The sequence below is a fragment of the Vidua macroura genome, chromosome 2 (genome assembly GCF_024509145.1).
Source record: "Vidua macroura isolate BioBank_ID:100142 chromosome 2, ASM2450914v1, whole genome shotgun sequence".
Classification (NCBI taxonomy): domain Eukaryota; kingdom Metazoa; phylum Chordata; class Aves; order Passeriformes; family Viduidae; genus Vidua; species Vidua macroura.
The window spans coordinates 14,138,375-14,159,249 of NC_071572.1; the positions used below are offsets into that span (position 1 = coordinate 14,138,375).

A 20,875-nucleotide genomic window follows, 5' to 3' on the forward strand; every position below is an offset into this window, starting at 1 on the left:
AGTATCGTGGTGCTGGGAATCCCCTCTGAAAGCCTCTGATTTTCACCATACATTGATTTTTATCATAAGCTGTTCTAAAATTAGAAGAAGCCACGATCTGACAAGTATCCTTTGTGTTTTAGTCCTACAGATGAATACTATGAAGTACTTTCTCAGCTTGAAACTGTTCCAAAACCAGAGGCACTAATCTGACATATTAAACTGAACTTATATAAAGTCTTGTGTCTTTACATCATGCAACATCATTTATGGCATGCTGGGCTGTGACAGCTTAAGTTATGAAATGCAGTATCACATGGCAGATCAGAGCTGGCTTTATAGCTGGTCTCGTGAATTTCTTCATCCAGAAAGAATAAATTTTACTGTGGGAGCATTCTGCATAGAACCCCTGCAGAGCAATAGATTAAAACTGGATTTTAGCATTTATGTCTTGCTCAACTATAAATCAGGAATTAGAATTGATAATGGCAGTTATCCATCAACAGCAGTGCAACTGCAGATGAGCCGGAGTAATTTTATGGAGTTTTTAAGGAGTTACTTTTTATTATTATACTTAAAGAAAAGCTCTTCTATTTGGAATGTTTCTAGGTTCTAAATAAGGAATGATCAGATCCATGCACGGATAAGGAAGATGCATTTGAAGTAACACCTCTCCATATTTCAGACCATCATTCTGAAACCCTGGCAGTGGGCTAGAGCAGTTCACATTGCAGCCTCCCCCTGAGAGAAGAGCTGGAAGGGGCAGCTACCACAGCCGGCAGGACTCTGCCCCGCGGTTCATCGTCGTGTTCGCGGCGCAATTGAACGCTTTACGGAACTCTTCAAAGTTGCTCATGGCTCCGATTACTCTGCAAAGAGAAAAGTGATTGACATGCAGGTTGCCTTTTGTCAAACACTACAGGTCTGCAAGTGTTTCAGTGTTTTCACTTCAGGCTGAATTTTCAGGCTTTCATATGATTTTTTTCCACAATAAAACTAAAAGATTCAGGAGAAGGGCTCCCATTTAAAGTTAATATGAAGCAAATATTGTTTCATGCTTTGAGAAACATCTTGCTTTGCTAGAAACTCGATGAAAAACAAATGCATTTTGTGACACTGTGTCCTTTAGAACAATTTTCTAATGTAACCCTTAGCAGCACAGGTGGGAGATCAGCAGTAGCTGTGCACGGTGGATTCTTCTCCCAGCCCTGCCAGACAGCTGCAGTGCAGCAGGCAGGAGGATGCAAGCACACACTGGGTGCTGGCAGTGAGGTTGTGCTGGCAGTGGTTTCATGAGGCTCCAGATTCTCTTAACAGCACGCTCTGCCCACCCACACACATCCACACCCACACACACTGGGTCCCTGGGACTTTGGAGGCTCTTGTTGGGCAGCTCAGCCTTGCACCTGTGAGCATCTCAACTCCTCTGGTATTTTGGAAATATATTTTCTGAGCCTTCTGCCCTGAGCAGCTCCCAAGCTCTCTTGCTTCTGCCACAGGTGGTGTGATAGTGAAAGAGCAGCACATCCCTGCCTGACACAAGCTGGACAATGTGTCTGCATTCCAGACTGGCACCCTCAGGCACAGGGGAAGAGCTTGGTCTTTGCATGTAGTCATCCTTGGCTCCTGCTTTCACGTCTGCATTACTTGATGCAGTCAGAAACTATTATTTTACCTTTGCTAGATTGAAATTGTGTTGTTTGCTGTTTTTTTCCTATGCTTTTAACCATCTTGGGATTTACTAACCTGAAACTTGTAATGGTATTAAAGAGTTTTCTGAGTTAAAAGCAGAAAAATATCAACTGTGATATTAATTGTATACCTTGCCTTTGTTATGCAGCAAGGAGGCATTTTTCTATAGTGCAGACAATCAGCTTCTCAGTGTAGCTCAGCATGGTAGAAAATATTCTTATTACATTGATTAGACTTTCTGTGAGTAAGAAAATTTGTAGTCATCTGGCACAAAAATGCCTAAAGGTCAGTTTTGTATGGAAGAGTACCAAATTAGGTTAGGCTTCAAATAAGATATGCAGCTTTACTGTAAAAAAAAAAAAAAATACAGATATGCAGATACATATTCAGGGCCTGTAACAGCAAGAGTTGGTCATGCAGAGCTGCTGCTGATGTTGGTGGGAGTTCTGCCTGCCATGCCAGGGATTTCAGTCTGAAATTGGCATTCAAAAATAGCAAAGACACATGCTAATACTGAAAATCTGCCAATTAAAACCAAGTAAACCCGGAATTTATCCAGTGAAAAAATCTTTATGTGTGCATGCACGCCACTTTTCTACCCATGGTTTGATTTTGCCACACATTAACTGAAATCAGAGTGGAGTGTCTGGATTTCATCCCATTGAATTATAGTAGAGACACCTTTCCTTGAGCAGGTCACACTGGCCTCCCTTGGTAATCAATAGAAAGATGTACTTGCAGAGTCTAAGTAATTTAAACTTATTAACTGCTGAAAGATCATTTATATATATATTAACTTCTAAAATAACATTTCCTTTTTGACTTTGAAGAGAAACCAGTGTAAGTAGTTCAGCTGCACACACCTGCGCTCAAGACATGTGTTGTTCATTTCTATAATTTCTATTGTTACCTTTTATAATTACTTTTTAAAGGGTTGTTTGAGCTTTTTGCACAGAAAGAGCTGTCAGTGTTGGAGCTACCTGTATTGCAATTATGCTTATAACGGTCTTGGGACATAAATGAAACCAAGTTGGGAGAAATAGAGAAGATAATTTTTTAGCCCAGCTGATATGATTTGCAAGAAGACAAGCACCACTGCTTTTCTTCAGTTCTGAAACAGAAGCCAGTTCTCCGTATCTCACACAAAAACTAAGAAAAAGTTTTGTCTATATTTTCTAGATCTCAAATTAAACTAAACTTCTCTAAAATTTTCTTTCATAGCCTGATGCCTTCAGGAGTTTTCCTAATAAATACTCTATCCCTAGAGTTCCATGTGTATCACCATCTCATGGGAATGTAGCTATGAAACAATTCAGAATATAAATATACATATAGGTAAATAAACCTGAGGATTTTAAAAGACAACAGATGGTTATTTTACCAAAATCTTAACATGGGTAGGAATTATGAAAATAACATCTCTGTAGGCTGAAGGTCAACCTGATGCTCCTGTCCTCATTGCCATGACGTATTTTCAATATTAATAGGCACACAGATTTGCATACTGCGTTACTTTTACCCTCACTAGCTGGTATAACACTCTTTTAGTCAACAGAAAGTGGTAGGATTCTCTAGAAGGTAAATAATCCATTGTATTGTGTGAATTTTGTCCAAATAAAGAGGTAATGTAGTACTTGACCAAGGGCAAACGCAGAATTCTTAGTTAAGTAAATGCAACCAACATGAATCCCAACGAAACCAACATGTTCTTGGTGAAGAAGCAGAAAAATGAACTCTGGCTTCCTAATTCCTATTTAGTCTCAAAAACTTCCTCCCTTCCCATGACAGGGAGTTCATGAGTGTCTGTGGCTACAGGAGCCTGTGGGAGGCCTTCTGGCAAGGACAGTGTCCCTCTGTCATGGCTGGACTGCCACAGCTCCTTCAAGCGAAGTGTCACTTGAGGGCCAGTGAAAGAGTTTGGTCCTGAACTGAACTCACTGGACACGTTTTGATTTGCATTATCAATGTAATTCAAGGTTGAGACTTAGGAGCTTTTAATGAACTCAGACAGATTAAATCAAGGACCCTCATTATATTCACTGTTTTCTAAACTAGAATTGCTTAGGGAAAGAAAGTGACAGATGAGGCATTTTAGGTACTCAAGCCATGATTACAGGAATCACAGGGATCAGAGTGTGTTCTGGTTCAAATGCTTTTGAAGGTAGATGCAAGCTCCTCAATTTCACAGAAGAGCATTTATAATAGTGAAAGATAAGCTAATAAAACCAGTTCAATTTCCATCTAAACCAAGAGCACAGTCCAATTTTGTGTTTGCTCTTAAGCCCCTCTTAAAATGCTATATTTTTGCACTTCTGTTCTGCAGTGATTGATTCTGTGTGTACACTGAGGAAATACCATATTTGCACTACCTGAACTGAGGAGGGCTGTGAGCTCCGGTATATATTTGCTCCCTTGCAGATTCTGGTCTAAAGGAGTTGCATCTTACCTAATAAAATAAAATAAAGAAAAAAAAAAAAAAAAGTAAAAAGAACAGAAAAAAGCACATTATCTGTGATTACTTTTTTATGTACAGCAAAATGCAATGTCACTGTTCTTAAGATGTCTGTTACTTATAGAATGCATAAAACAGAAAGACACCATAAATTCCTGCTTTGTTTCACCTTTGCCAATCTGCAGTTTTCTCTTGGTATATTCTCTTGTTTTTTAAATCCCTTAATGGATCCAGTGTCCACCCACTGTTTTTCTCTACACACTCTTTCACATCATCTAATCGCAGTCACTTTACTTCTTTTTTTGAAGTTCTCTATAATGGTAGCTTGTCTTTCAGCTTGTTCTGCAGCATCTCACACCTTAATAATTAACAAACATACTTCTTGGTCTCAAAACTATGTAATGTGTATAAAAGGCACACAAAATGATGCTCATCATCTCTAGAATTGCTGCTATATTACCTGATATATTTATGCCATGTTGGAATGTCAGTTGCTTTTGAAACTACACATCTTCCACATTTCCATCAGTGGTCCCCAATTCCCTGTTCCTGATATGATACTTAACCCAATCATAACTGACCAAAAAACAGGGTACATAGAACATTTGCACAACTGAATAATCCCTCTTACGCTGTGTCCATTGCATGAAAAACCTCCCTTAAACTGCCCCTACCTTACCTAATTCTCTACATCAAATGTTCCTATCAAAAAAATCCTTTAAGCCAGATTTCCCATAGGATTCCTGTGGACTTCAGTGCAATTTTGTCTGGCTGAACACAGTTCTGACATTTTAAGTAAGTCTGTTGAGTGTCTTGAGCTTTGTGGAAATAGACTGAGCTTGAGGGTACCTGACAAACACTGCTCTCACTGTGCATGTGCTCTCCCTGTGAGTGACCACTGGACATACGATTTCTGCAGTGGTCCTGTAAAACCCCCAGATGTTCACCATAGCTTCAAAATTTTCTTGGAGAAAAACTGACTTGAGGTGAAACTTAATTTAGCATGAACAAAGACAGTGGAATATTTTGTTTGTTTAATATAATAAAACTGAAACAGCCATAGGCCCATAGACTGCTACACTAACTCTCAGCAGAGAAATTATTTTCAGCCAGGACTGGTTGCACTGAGTCCTGTTTTTTCAGTTTGAGATGATTAATTCCTTCAACTGGTGGCAAAGTTTTATAGCCTTTTACTTCTCATGTAGCCCAAATTTGTTTATCCAAATAAATAATTTCTGATCCTTTCTCTTTCTATGTTTTCTCAAGAAAACTCATATCCCTTATCAAAGTTTTGTCACAGCATATTTAGTGAACAGATGGGGAAAAAATAAACTAAGACTTTCTTCATTGCTGCTTAGTTTCCTTGAACAATGTACATAGTAACAAGTGGTGTGAGTTCAAATTGAAGGAGACTGAGGAGTCAATACATGCTGGAAGACCCTTTTAGTGCAGGGAAGCAGAAAGAAGAAAGAAAGTTGCTGTGACAACACTGTGCAAAGCCAAGAATAATTTCAGCACTTCTGGGTAGTTGAGGACAAAGAGGGAAAGAGAAGGAAATAATAATTGTGGGAGAAGTCTCTGCTTATACTCTCAAAATTTGTGTTTTGGTGATGCAGATTGTTGAAAACTAGAAAGTTCATCTCTGCACTGCACATTGTTCAAGTTCATAGTTGGGGATTTGAAACACATTTGTACTACTCACATGAGCATAACTCAGAAAGAAAAGCTGGTTATGTGTGAAGTCAAGGCCTGGCAGTAAAGGCTCTTCTTCTCCTCCCCTCTTTTCTGTAATCCATTTCCTGTATGCCTGATAAGAAAGAGATACAAAGTGCCTTTCAGCAACATGAAGAGAACCACAGCTTTTTTTTTTTTTAATTATTTTTTTAGTAATATGATATTTGAGATATTTTCCATCTACTTACCCTGAAAGCTTCTCGCAAACCTCCATTATCTGCAATGTTTTCTGCCAAAGTTCTCTTCCCTTTCACCTTGGCAGAATGAAAGAACATCAGTCATTTGACCCATTTCTGAACTTCCTACTTGATCAACTTCAAAACGAGGGGGAAAAGTAAAACAAGGCAAGAACACCTCAGTCAATTTCAACCAACTTTGGTTAAGAAAACTGGGTTTCCATGTGAATACTGCCAGTAAACTATTTTCTGTGATGAGTTATCCTGGCTCTGGTCATAGATCTCTGTAGCACAAAATACAGTAGATAGAATGCACTTAAGAATCCAGTCCCTGATCTTTGAGCTGCATGTCAGTAATTTTCCCCTAAGGACTGTTTATATCTGGTGACATGTAACATCCAGTAGCCTCTTAAATTTTTATCTAAAAGGCTATATTTATTTCTCTACATAACTCTTAATATGCTGCTGGGATGCTAAAATACCTTCTAAGTCATAACATAAATAAGTGTAATTAAAAATAGCTGTCAGAGACAGAATCAAAATTGGTAGTATATTCAGTGCTCTAAAAATATCTGCAAAGGAGATTCCTGTTGCTTCTCCTGGTTATTGCTTCCAAGAACAGGAGCAATAGCAACAAGAATGTATTGTGGGAAACTACACTATATAAACTTTGTGAGGAAACTGGTCTCCTGGCATTACCAAGTGCAGTACCATTACAAAGAAATCCTAAGTTCTGTTGAAGTAGCATTATCTCTACTCACCCAGCCTACATAGGTCCTTGTGTTTCCAACTGTGTTTGTAATTAAGCAATTTTACTCTCTCCTGTGTCTCGAATAAGGAAGATAGTTGGGCATGGTTTTGAGCAGGGCTCTGAAGGGCAGTGCTGGCTGCAGCCATCAGCTCTCCCGTGCCACAGGGATCAGTACAGTGGGGTTGGCATCAGGACTCAGTTTCAGGATGGCAAATGAGGGGAAAATTCAAGGGAATGGCCAGGAACTTGTGCAAAGCCCCACACTCAGTGCAGATGAGCATCCAGATTGGACTCAGGACATCTTACTTGATGCCTTGGCTACAATGTTACAGGAAAGATGGGAGCCACAGAGGAAAGGGCAACCCTTTCCTGTCAGCTCTCCCCTGCCCTCAGGAGGGTGGAGATGGACGTGAGAGAGAAGCTTTTAGGACAAAAGGTGCTGGGACACCAGGGAACAGACATGCACACAGCTGCCTTTTCCCTTGGCCTTCCTGCTCACACATTTTAGTTTCATTGGGCTTGTGAGGGAGACTGACTTAGAGCACAAGATCAGAGTAACCTAACAGTGGCACAGGGCCACAGGGCAGCTAAAAAGTGGAAGAATTCTTTCTGCTGATCTCAGGCAGCTGTGGATCAGGTATTTGAGACTACTCTGCCCAGAGAGTTTGTGGCAGGTATCACGGACCATGATAAGCCCTTTATTTGATGAGGTGACTTTATGTGATTATTGCACTCTGAAGCTATATCTATATCCACTTTTCCTTTCATTAGGTTTCTTTTCTGGAGACAATTTTATTGTATACCAAATGAGAAGGAAGAAGAATAAATAGGTTCCTTGATCCATGAAAAATATTCATACAGGGGTAAAAAACCTGCAGAGTACTGATGTAAATGACAGGCCAAAATGATAATAAAAAAGGTCTTTGCTTGCATAACTCTTCAAACAAAAGCTTTAAAATATAGCAGAAAATCGGAAAAATCTTCTATCATCTAAAAAGTGGTTTTGGTTATCCTGTGGATATAGAAGGAATGGGATGACAAAGCTGTGGGTAACAGGATCTCTCTAATAAGCCCATGGACTTCAAAGGCAGTATCTACACTGGGAAGAAATTCAGACCTACCTCATCTCAAGAGACAGTGCAAAAGGTAAAGGGGATGGCCAAGCCAATGGCAGAGGCATGGGAAGAGCTCAGCCACATCCTTGGGGAAGGTTTTAAGGATCTTCTTTGAGTGGCATTTTTGTAATGACGGTTTTTGTCCTACTTATTATTAAATATTTCAAGTCTGAGTTGCTGGATTTCAGACTGGACCACAATATGGCTTTGTTATCTCTGAGATCAGTACAAACAAGCCTGGGAAAAGTGCTAGAGTTGTTGATAAGAATTTCATGGGGCCTCACTATTCATAAAAGGTGAAGATGTACTAGTATTTCTAAAATGTAGGTAAAGGTGATAGAATTGAGTGGGGACTGGAGTATGTGTTTTATTCTGAAAACTAAGATTAAAATCATGCCCCAGACAACATCACTGGAATTTCAGCTATTCATTTCTGAAGGTCTGGACATATCCTGTTTACCCTCATTTTGGACACGTATATGAATGTACACATCTTCAGGGAAACCCATACCTTTGATACACAATGAAACAAAAACAATTCCCTTGCACTTTCTCAATCCTTTTCTAGGAGCTACCGCTGCCATGTTCCCTTGATTAAACATACAAATGGGGTCTGTGTGCACACATGGAAGAGATAGCAAGAGTTGAATCTGAAATAAAGTAGGGCTTATGCATCCATTTCATAGCTGCAATAAATAACAGGCAGAATTGTTAAAGGAATCTATAAAACATGCTATTATAATCTTTCTAAAAGAGTGACTGCTCAGTTTTCATTAGAGACTTCATCTTCAGAAGACATTTAACATGCTCACAATAATTAGACCAACCCTGCTGAGTGGCTTCATCCTCTTCCTCTGATTCCAAAAAGATGTGATGGAGAGAAATGGTTTAACCCTGTCACCAGAGTGTGGGTATTGGTATTTGACTGGACTAATCAAACCTGACAGACAATTTTTAACACAATTATTCACCTCAAAAAATCATTTCTTGTGAGAAATGAAGTTGGTAGTTTAATATTCCAATATGTTGGAATTTATAAAAAGATAAATAAAAGGTAAAAAAGCAGAACAACCCAAATTCCTCATGTACCACTGTTTTCAGTCACTGGTGGTTTACATACATGTAAGCCAGCTTGCTTCCAGTAGTAGTTGTTGTATTGATTAATCATGCATTTTGTTTTCTCTTTAAATTTTTCTTCAGAGTCAGTTGTCCACCAAGGGTCTAAATTTCCATTTTTGTCATATTTCCGACCTCAAAAAGGAAAGAAAGAAAACCAATGTTTCTGCAGGAAAAAACTTTTATGGTTTAGGAATCTATCACAGAAATGAGAGGTGAATGTTCTCATGTGAGTGTTCTCATGGATAGGATCAATGAGCAAATTCTTGACCCCACTCAAGTCAGCAGTGAAAAGCTGGCATTCTATTTATTGTTATAATTTCCATTTGCAGAAAAATATAGTAATAACTAATGAATTCTATAGCACATTTTATAATTACGTAGTGTAAGAGGCACTTAGCTTTCTTGCAAGTATAATTGCATTTTTTATCCTCAGACCATATGTCTTTCATTCTGTTAATGTGATGATAACTAATTTATAATTAATTCTTCACCTGATCAGGAAACAAATCCATTTCATGCAAACTTCTAAAGTTTCCACAAGGTGATAAATTCCCTAGAGATGTATTTATTTCTGTATTTGGAAGGTAAGACCCTGGCAAGGAGGGGTCTGCTTAGGGAATCAAGCTTTAGGTTCCTTTCTGATTGGCAGGAGACAAGGTGGAGATCAGATGCTCACCTACACAAGGTGGGCATTTCTGAAGAAAAATGTCTCCATTCTGGAGTGGTTGCTGACACAAAGTGTTGTAGAGCAGTGTGAACAGGATACCAGGGTTTTTTGGTTTTTTTTTTTTTATGGTATTCGATATTACACAACATAAGCAAACTCAAAATTACTCCCTAGAGGAGGAGGTTCAAGTTTCTTTCTGCCTGCACCTCCCTCCTCCCCCCTCTCCCCTAACTTTCTCTCAGGAGCTCAGTTTTTAAAAGCACTTTGCTGAGACAGCCAAACCTAGTGGCAATGCCCCACTACACCCAGTTTGTCAGGACAATTGTATTGATATTTTATGACTACTTTTTTTCCTGTCTCTCTTTTTTTTTTTAATTTAATTTTAATATTTTGCAACACCTTTTCTGTACCACTCTTGTAACAGTATTGTATTTTAAAACTTTTGCAATTATCTTTTGAAAAATGTCAAACCTGAAATGAAAAGTTTTTTTAGTAATTTTTATCAATCAGAAACTATACCTTTGTCCTTCCCACTCCCCCCTGGCCCTGTTAGGACTTTCAGAATCTGCTGCTGATTTAGTTTTCATTCAAGACAAACAGAAAGAATAAAACTTGTGGTATTTCTTATCAAATAAAATCCAATTCAGACAAGCATGATTCCATGTAAATAAATCTAATAAATAAAAGTTTATAATTTTTTTCACACAACTCAGCACATTAATAAAACCAAAACAATAAAAATGCTACAGCATGTACAAGTCAGCTTTCTAATCTGTCAACTCTGTAAATAAAAAAGTTATCAAAGTGCAGTCAAATACTCACCATTGCTATCAAATCCATGAGTAAACTCATGGCCAACAATCACTCCTATGGCACCATAACTTAATGACCTGTAACACAAAGAAGCAGTTTCCTCAGAAAATGCTCACAGTCATGAACATTAAAGGACAAGAGACCTCAGCAAAGATTATTATTGATTTAAAAATAGGCTGAAGAGGCAGGAGATATGGGTCTAAAATTCAGACCTACACAATTTTGACTTAAAGACATTGAAAATCTTGATGCTAAATTCTTGCTTAAAAGTAACAATTAATCTAAAACTTTGAAAGCATTGTGATAGTTCACTCTTCCAACCAAATCCCTTACCAGCATCATATAAGCTCCACCCTCCTTCAGCTGACTGAATTCTGAATATTCTGACTAGGAACAGGACAAAGTTATAGCTGTAACTACTCTGAAACAATGACTACCTTTTGTAAAGCATTAACAGATCTCCATTCAGTTTTAAAAAGAAAGGTCATATAATTCCCTTGCACCTGCCCTGGAATAGGACATGATGCACAGTAAGATCTAAGGCACCTGGGAAACAGAGTAAAAAGAAATACTTTGTATTCCTGACTGACAATTAATTATATCTTCCTTATTATATCCCAATAAGCATGCTTTTTGGAGAAATAGGGATGAAAGAGGGAAAAGCTCAGGGCTTTTTTATACCAAATGCAGTGAGTATCATGGGGGTAGGTGATTTACTCAGTGTATCTTTCATTTGAGTTGAGTTGCTTTTTGTGATTTTAATTATTTCAGTAATTGAGATGCTATACTTCAAAGTAGCTTATAGTATTTCTAAGACATTGTATTGAAATAGAAGAAAGGCAGAGGGTTTTGAAATAACATATTATTGGACTTAACGATCCATAGTGCACTAATTGCTCATCTCAGTCACGCCCAAAAACTATTATATCATTTAATTCCCTCTGCTCCCGTGAAAATCCTTCACTTTGTTTTTTGCTTTCCTGAATGGTACTTTGCATGTGTTAAAATCTCCCCTAATGCTTTTTAGCCCAAGTACTGTTGGGCTAAGTACTGTTACAAACCATCTCAAAAAAATGCAGGTTAAAATTATATGTTTCAACAATGGAAATACCATCCTTTTGTGTGACAAGTTTGTAATCTTGTGTAGCACCCAGTGATAATTACCCCTAATAAATGCACTGTGTAAGACTTGTTTTCCATATCTGAAGTAAAGGGGTTATACAGGATCTTTTGCAGCTAGAGAAGTATAAAAATAATGGCACAAAACATGTAAAGAGAACTAGAAGATACAAACCCTGTTACAAAATGCATCTTATTTTTCTTCTAAGGTTCTTTGTCACCATGAGTGGCAGGGACAAAGAACAGTCTGGTTTTCTGGCACTCTGGCTCCTTGGGGCTCTCCTTAGCTCCAAAAGATGGGGTTAAGGTTGCAGTGAATTTTGGCCTTTGAATCTGTGAACCCCAACAAATTTTGTCCAGCTCAACAACATATTTTCCAGAAATTTTCCCAGTTCTGTTCATGCTTTTCACTTCTGGGCACAGTTGGACAGAGATGGAAGGGTTAGATGCAGCCCAGCAGATACCATATTAAAGGGGAACTTTCTGGGACTGGGGAGGCTCAGAACTGTAAGGAAGCTATGAGGTCAGGTAGTTTGAAGTCTCAATTTATATGGCACTGAAGACACTGACAATTGTGAATGGTGGCATTTGAGTGTTATTTTATTTAATATACTGAGATGTAAAAATGATAACTAAGCTTTGCTTTCTGCAAATAGATGAAACTGGATTTTGGTGGTTGTGCTGGAACTGGACACTAAAATGCCACTAAATGTCAAATATTTGCTAAATTAGTTTTTCAGAAAGCACTGGTGACTTCTTGATGGTTTATCTGTTCCAATGCCATGTAGTGTTTCTTCTAAGCAGATAGAAAACATACAGAATATTTCAAGGACAAAAGCAATCTGTTGTCTGATATAAACCAGCTACATTTGTTTACTAAATTACATTTTGATACGTACTCAAGCAAAACCAATTTTAGCTAAGGTAACCTTTAAGGAAGAGAAATGAGCGAAGTATAATATTTTGAAAGAAACACAGTTTTATCACTATGGTAGAAGGTCAGAATACAGAGAAATCCGTTCAGAAAGCAAAGCTGGTCTGCAATAACTGTAACAGAAAATGAGTTCACCTTAACAAGAAAGGACTTTCTTCTATCCCCAATTACCACTTACAAAGTCACCTGGCCCACAAGAATTCTTTTGAATGCAAATTAATTTGTTCATAAATTGAACATATATTGCCAAATTTCCTGTTTACAAGGACACAATCCAGGCTGGATGATGGCAAAAACAAAATGTTCGAAAAGTTTGATTTTTTTTTTTTTCACAATGATTTATTAAGGATATGTTTCACCAGTAACTGGCTTTATATAACTGCAAAATATCTTTCAGAAACTGCCGCCAGAAATTTTTCATGGTCTTATCCTGTCCTAAAATAGAAAGCTATTGAACTGCACAAAAGCAGTGATTTTTCAAAATTTAATGTATGTGACCTATAATTACCCTTCCTCAGCTACACTGGCACATGGGCCTGCTCAGGCAGTCTCAGGCAATCGCTTATGCACATGAAGATATTCTCATGCACCTTGACAGGCACAGACAAGGGCCCACTGCTAATCTTAGATATTAGCAGAAAGTGAACAATACACTGATAATAATTGGCTTCTCCGGGTATTCTCTTCTATTCAGGAGGTGTTAGTTATCTGATTTACAATTCCTTTTAATACCTGCCATGTGCACACTGCTACATCTGCATGCTATAGCATTGAAACTCTTCCACTTGGGTGCACTTAATTAGCAATTCCTGTGAGAAATCAGTCATCAGTTTAAGACAACAGCAACACATACGGCTCCCAAGGGTAAGAAAATATCACACAAAGCAGCACTTCTCAAAGTCAGCCCTTCCAGAGGCAAAAGCAGGATACAGCAGGAGAGAACACACAACCCAAGGACTAAGTTTGCCCTACATCAGGACAACACAATTTTCCTAGGGGCTACCTTTCAGTTGCCTTCAGCACCACAGCCTTCTTCTCCACAATCTCTTCTTTGTCTCTATGTGTTTGCAGTATCTTTCCCTGTTATTCCTCACTTCTAGGTGAATGAGGTTCCCTTGTGCACTACTTACCTAGGATACTCTGCTCCCCAAAAGAAAGGCTTTTGAAGTTCTCCTGCTGGGAATCCTGCAATTAAAAACAAACAAACAAACAAAAACACAAACAAACAAACAAACAAACAAAAACAGAAAAAAATGGTGAGGTCAATTGAATACAGCTGAATAGTGTCACAATGCCCAAGGGTTTAGATTTTATGACCTCATTTGATTGGTTTCAGAAGGTTTTTCGAGGGGCGCTTTCCCCCATGTGGCAGAATGAGAGGCAGCAGAGATCCTGTCACAAGCAGGTCTGAGTAAATGCATGTGTTCCTGTGAAAAACACACCTCATGCTTCCTATGAAGGGTACTGGATTATCCTCAGATGTGCTGACTGATCAATAGACAATACATAGGTAAAGTGCAATAAGAATTAAAATACTGTTAGCTTAGTGAGGCTTCAGGGAAGCAAGAAATATGAAAATGGTAAAATATAAGCCTGATTCTATTTAGTCTATGAAAAATAGAAGTAAATCAACATACTTAGGCACTTCTGTAAGGGAAAACTGTAGATTAGGCTGTAGGGTTAGCCTAGCTACGGATATTAGCTGCCTGCTTCTGGTAGACTAAGCAGTTGCCAAAAATACAGCAATGGAGACATTCTGGTGAGTGATGAGCTACTGATGTTTCACATAGGAATCAAAATTGTTCCTCAAATTCAAAGTCACAGGTTTATTTTTAATTCCAGAGTGACATTTTGGTGCCAGGATACTAAAGACAGGGGAACTGAACATGGTAAAAGTTTAACAGCCCAAATAATTGCTAAATAAAACATACACCCATGGTCAAAGTTCTTATGTGGTGGTGAAAAGTGCCATCCTTCCAGGCCCAAATTTACTGTCTTGTGTCACAAACTCTCATCTATAAAGCACAGGTACACACCTGCTTAGAAGGTTTACCCACATGGTCATCACCTTGTTGAGGAAGAATATTTCCTCAAGTGACTCACTTGTTTTCCCAGGAACTTTTCTTTACCCTATGGGTCTGCAAGAAATCACCAGAATACCCAGAACTATACAAAAACCATATTCATTTGATTCTAACACTATTCAGTTTTTTGTTGATAGTTTGGCTATGGATTTCTTTATATCTGAGATAAGTTGTTAGGCAAGACCTTTGTCTTTTCCTTACAAAGTCTTTAAAAACTTACTTTCAAATGAAAAAAAAAAAAAAGAAAACAAAAAACCCAACAAACCAAAAAACCCAAACCAAACCCAGTATGCTGAGTGTAATTCATTCCAAGTGATGTGGCACAAGGCATGTCCTCCTGGCCCGCCCAGCTGCTTTTTTCTGTTGCTCTTCCATGGCTGCCATCATTCCCTATCTGCAATTAGCTTATAAAAAGGGTGAGCTTCAAACTTATTTTCTGAGTGTTGTCTGGGGTTTTTTTTCTTACTTCTCCAGATGTTGTTTTATTGTTTCAAGCACAATATAATTTTCTTTTCCAGCACTGCAAACCACAATTTTACCAATGTCAAGGACAAAGTTTTACTGATCTAACTCTCCTTGCCTCCCAGTGCATAGAGAAGATTATTTATTATGCATGTTTTGAACATTTTAAGCAGCAATGGTACACTCATACAACTTGATGAAAATTGTTTGTTAGGCCTTAAGAGCTGTGTTCAGAGCTGAAAATCTAGTTTGAACTGGTTCCCTCCAAACACTGAAACTCAGAAAAGGTTTTGGAAAGCTTAGGCTCTGCTAACTCTAAGTGATCCTATCCCCACAACAGCAGAGGAGAGGAACTGTGGCCAAAATGAACAAATGAGCCCATACTGAAGGCAGTATGAACCAAGGTAGCACAGTCACCCCACAAATCATGTTTAATGATCACACAGTCCTGGGTGCCTGTCACTGCATCAAGAGGCTATCCAGATCTTTTAAGGAGCTGCCATTATTTCTTCCAGGTATAAACTTGTAGTGAGTTTGCTCTTGTCTGCAGTAGAGGTAATATACATTATTTACAGCAAATTAGGTGCAAATCTTCACTCAGGCTTATTCTATGTCTTCATAGAACACTGCTGAAACACCGTCAGCTGTGAGTTAAGCCATGAGATAGTTTCACTGAACAAGTCAATGTGCATGAATGGTAGGAAGCTCCAATGCTGAATCTGTACAACAGGTTGGTAATTATTTTACTCAGAGTCGGGATCCATTTTAGGTTAGATATGACTGAGCAAAGTGCTGGTTGAAGGAGTGGTTTCTGCTTCTGGACATGCATGAAAACACCTCTGTAGTTTGCACTAAGGGAAGCTCAGGAAGTATTTTCAGGCCAAAGCAGAGTCAGAGGCCAGTAGAATGTACTACACATTTCAGAAAACCTCAGGTAACTGGAATACATTATCACCAGTAGGAGTTGTTTGGTTTTGCTTTGTTTGGGGGGGTGCATGTTTTTGTGGTTTTGTTGGTTTTGTTTGTTTGTTTGTTTTTTGGTAATAAAGAAAAATCTAGGTCTGAAAGTGATTCTTGGTGAGCTAGAAAAGCAAATGGGTCCCATTCTCCAGAGGTCAGCAGCGCTGAGGGACTGAGGGTGCTTGTCCACTATTCCAACAGTACAAGGAACACATTAAGAGCTGACAATGCTTTTTATGCAATGTCTCCTTCAGGCAAGCAACAACTACATCATCCTTGGGGGATCAAGTATAACAATGTCCTATACCTAGAATGTCCTTGAAATTGTAACATGAGATTGATCACCAGACAGTTTCTTATTTTGTGCCGATTTGAATCCCTTGATTTAGGCAATTCTCCTGTGAAGCCTGTTTCTTTTTTTGCTTGGCATATTGCACCTAAAAGAATTAATGAAAAACTCAGAGAGCTCATAGTAGGCTGCAGATGCAATAAATACTAATGGGATTATTTCTATTGGACTATTTCACTGGATTTCAAGCAGGCAAAGGACAGATCTGAAGGAGTAAGACAGACTTCAGGGAATTTCACATCTTAAGGAATAGATACAGGCAGTGGGAATGTATTTTGAGTTAACACTTGACCACAAATTTAGCCTGTGTTGTGCATCTTTTAAAGCTTCCTCCCTCTACACAGCCCCAAAAGAGAGGTACAGGCTGACAGTCTCTCTCTTTATAGACTAGATTACAAATGCAGGCCCAGAGTCCACATCCAAGGCCATTACTCACCAACAGCACACAAAAAGAGAACTGTGTTATCTTAATACAGATCCCACACAAATCAATCTGCTATCAGGACCTGGACTTGCAGAATGTGCTTTGACTACCTTCTTAAAACCTACCTAAATTTGGAGCAATGCCACTGTGCTGCACCATCATTCTGAGATGGGCACTGGTAGCACACATCACAAGAGCACTGCTCTGTGGAGAGCAGAGTTCAGGCTGTCACAAAACAGCACTGGGACCCTACATCCATGCATCTTACTGGTGGCAAGGTGGGACAGCCAGGCTAGATCACCCTCAAGACGGACTTTGTGCCACTGGTCCCACCATGCTAGGGACCAGCTGTTCTGAGCACAGCCCTTTAAGCCCAGCAGTTCAAGAAATTTTCAGCGCATCTGACCATCTGCTCGAGTGGCCAATTCTTCAGCAGTTTGTATTTGAGCATGTTAGGGGAGACAGTGCAGAAATTCTTTCTAAAGAATAAATCATATTCACATCTCTCTCTTCCTCCACTGAGCTAGTAATCTCAATGTAGGAAGCTGGTCAGAGAAACTGTTTCTAGGATTTACTTTATCATGTACACAGGGACTGTTGTGAGCCTGTTGTGAGCCTGGCTTGTAATTCCCTAGATCTTCCTTCTTGAAGATAAGAGTGACATTTGCTTCCTTCCAGTCCTCAGGAACCTCCCGCAGTCACCATAACCTTTCAAAGATTACCAGGAGTGGCCTCATAATGATGTTGTGAGCTTGTAGGTGCACCCTGACAGAGCCCATGGGCTTGTGCTTGCCCAGTGTTTTCAAATATTCCCTAACCTACTCCTCCTCCACGAAGGGTAAATCTCCTCTGTTACCAGGTCCCCTGCCCTCACTCAGCACTACATTTTCCTTCAACTTGCTGCTGCTGCAGCTACACTTGCAGAAACGTTTCTTCACATCCCTTGCCAGATTCATCTCCAGGGGGGCTTTTGGCTTTCCAAAGCCCTGTGTCTTGGGCAGTGACTGTTCAGCTTTCCCCTTAGTCACCCAACTGCTCTGGAATGCAGGGGCACTTCAAGCAGTGGAGCCAACATCTGGCTTACTTCAAATATTTCACGCTGAATTTATGCTGATCTCGAAGCTCTGACAGAACTTTGCCTGCAAAAGACTACTTTTAATGTAATTAAAGGTTTCTATCTTCATTTTTATCCGTGATGTCATTTTCAGCATCTCTCTCCAGCAAAGTGCTGTAAAGTTTGTCAGAATGTATTTAAAATTTGAAGGTGTTTTCTTTTTCTTCAGTTTTGCAGGGGCTTTACTGCCATTAATAAATCCATTTACTAGCTAATACCTTCATGGTATTATTATACACACTTTGCAGATGAATACCCTTACCTCAGTATAATATTGCTAGTTTACCAAGAAGACACAAATAATTGCATTTGATCTGATAATTCCCTGAAAAAATACAGCGCAATAATGGATAAACTAAACCAAAAGCACATGAGAAGACTCACCAAATCATGAGGAAATTTGCAGCTCAAGTCTAAATATGAATTCAATTTGTATAGTTCACTTACATTATTCAGTTATATTACATGACGTTTTTAACTGAGCAAGGAAAAGCCTTATTCCAAGTTAGTGCATTTACAAATTCCAATAATGAGGTTGGTTTGTTTTAAGCAACTTCTGACAGGCTAGTGAATCCCATGGATAAGTAACAGATATGGGAGATAGCTGAGCTAAACTGTTTGATATACAGGGTACTCTGCCACTTGGTGTGCTGACAGTTCTCAGATGTGTTCAAAAGCTCTAACATGTTTTTTAAAGCCACATTCATTCACTGAATGAATTCAGATGTAGAGTTTTAAAGGGATAAGATATAAGCAGAAGACTAACTGCTGGTCAGTAATCAAAGAATACTAAATTCACATAAGGAATTAAATGTGAAGACAGCTGGGATGTTGGTTAGTTGTCTAAAAATAGCCCAAAGGGCAGGATACATTTGTTTAAAATGGTTCCACAGACTTCTGTTTTGACTACTGAATCTCATCCCAGTGGTGGTTTTGATGTTTGGGGTCTAGCTGTCAGTCTCATTGGCAAGGGGCTCCTGCAAGTTTTATCTCAGATAAAACACATGAGAAAAACCACATTGCTTTCAGACTCTTTGAGACACCCAGACAGCTCTGAGCATCCATATGTAGGTGACAGAGACCAATGTCTGTCATTACATGGACCTGAATCATACACCTTATTTCAAGTTTTATCCTGTGGACAAAGAGAACAGAAAACAAATATTGTGCAAGGACAGAAAATATCAGTTGTGTAAGGCACAGTAACTGTTCCATGTAGTGCATGAACACAAAGCTTAATTTTATTAAGAGCTCAGTGAATAAATTCATTAAATAGATACAGGGAAGTAATGGTCTTAAAGCAGAGGACTCTGCAGCCTCTGCTTCAATTCTTGGCTCAGTTTCTCCTTCACCTGACAAGAGGCTTTTTTCTACTCATGAAAAAGAGAGAACCTGGTGTTTACCAACCTCAATGGGGCAACATGAGGAGAAACATGACGTGGTTTGTAAGGTGCCAAGAAATACTGTCTGCTAAGGGAGTAGGAAATGTGAAAGCATCTGTTTTACAAGAAACTTAAATCTTTATTTTATGAGGAAAAAGCCTCAGTGGATTCCCTGGGGTGAGGGAATGGGGGCTATGGGGAGAAGAACAAAGTACAAGTTCTTCTATTTTATACACTCATAGATAGGAATTTTCGGAAGAAAAAATAAAGAATGGAGGTAAGGATCATGCACCATGGTTAAATAAAAGAGAATAGTGGTCTTTAGTAAATCAGGAAAACTGAAAACGAGGGCTCACTTAAGACACTTAGAGCTTATTTAATAACAGGGCTCAGAAAGTGTTCAGTCCAGATCTGTTATGTTCATTAACTTCCAGGAAACTAATGGCACACTTGAAATTACTTCATTAATAACCTTCCAAATAATCCAGTTCTTAAGGGTAGAGAAAATGTCCTGTGCACATTCCCTTCATCCTGCCCTGGCCATGCACCAGGTGCTGTTTGCCAGCATTTCCCTAGCTCCAGGCAAGATAAGAGTTCTCCCTTGCAACTCCCAGCATCAGTGAGCTGCCAGCGTCAACATCTGCGTGACGCTTCCTGTAAAGATGATACTTATTGGCTAATATGAGCTCTCATCGGTTTTCTCTGTGGATGCTAATTTGAATGAAGTTTTTAAATTCTGTTGTAGATCATATCTGCTTTCTGTAACATGTATTGAGGCCTCTCTCTAAAGAGGCCTCTTGACTTTCTCTAGAGAACTGCAGTAACAGCACAAATGACTTAGAAGGAGCATGGATATAAACTTAGAGAGATAATATCAACATTAATTATCCAGTACATCTATTCAAGCTTACACCTCATGAGTTCATTGCTTATATTTGCCTCAGTTCACTGTAAATCTCCCTTTCATTACCGTTCACAGCCCACAGATGTGACTATTTTTATATATTCTAGAGGCATACATATTTACACTTTGAAAAAAAAAAAACCTAATCACACCAAATGTCTGATGAACAGTTCACTTTTATCCTTAACATATTCAAAGGCCAATATTTTAGTGCTGCAATGAAATAAAAGCTTTTCTTGAACAGAAATATGCTAGCACACTTTCATCACCACTTGTGTCTATTTTCAGCATATATTTGTTGACTGCTCTAGAGTGCATTAAAATAAACTAATCCTTTAGAAATTGTTTTTGGTGTTCCAATTATGATAATTAAAAAGATAGTATTCATGCTGCTTAGATGATATGAAGTGTACTTAGATACATTTTGAGACTGTAAAGGCAATAACACATACCTGTTGTCCTTGTTAAGTACCTATAATTAAAGGGGAAATTGACGAGCAAATGCACAGAAAATTGAAAAACTATCCAAACTAGGATTAAAAAATTATTAACAACCATTATAAACATGCACATTGGTTCATCTAAGACACTTTGAATTATGGAAAAAGAGGAAATAAATAAATAAAACTCACATCATAAATAAAT

At 38.7% G+C, this 20,875-nt stretch overlaps 1 protein-coding gene across 3 annotated transcripts in view; it reads right to left on the reverse strand.

The window, feature by feature from the left end:
• Positions 1–510: 510 nt before the first annotated feature.
• The window catches only part of PHEX (phosphate regulating endopeptidase X-linked), a 109,372-nt gene continuing 89,007 nt past the window's right edge, over positions 511–20,875 (reverse strand). For all 3 annotated transcript variants that reach the window (XM_054002172.1, XM_054002170.1, XM_054002174.1), the window contains 7 exons: positions 13,682–13,736; positions 10,508–10,575; positions 9,020–9,150; positions 6,046–6,111; positions 5,826–5,930; positions 4,041–4,117; positions 511–848 (listed from right to left, as the gene is read on the reverse strand). In XM_054002172.1, coding sequence (XP_053858147.1) covers positions 746–848; positions 4,041–4,117; positions 5,826–5,930; positions 6,046–6,111; positions 9,020–9,150; positions 10,508–10,575; positions 13,682–13,736 — 605 coding nt within the window. In that variant the 3' untranslated portion in view covers positions 511–745. The remainder of the gene's footprint in view (positions 849–4,040; positions 4,118–5,825; positions 5,931–6,045; positions 6,112–9,019; positions 9,151–10,507; positions 10,576–13,681; positions 13,737–20,875) is intronic.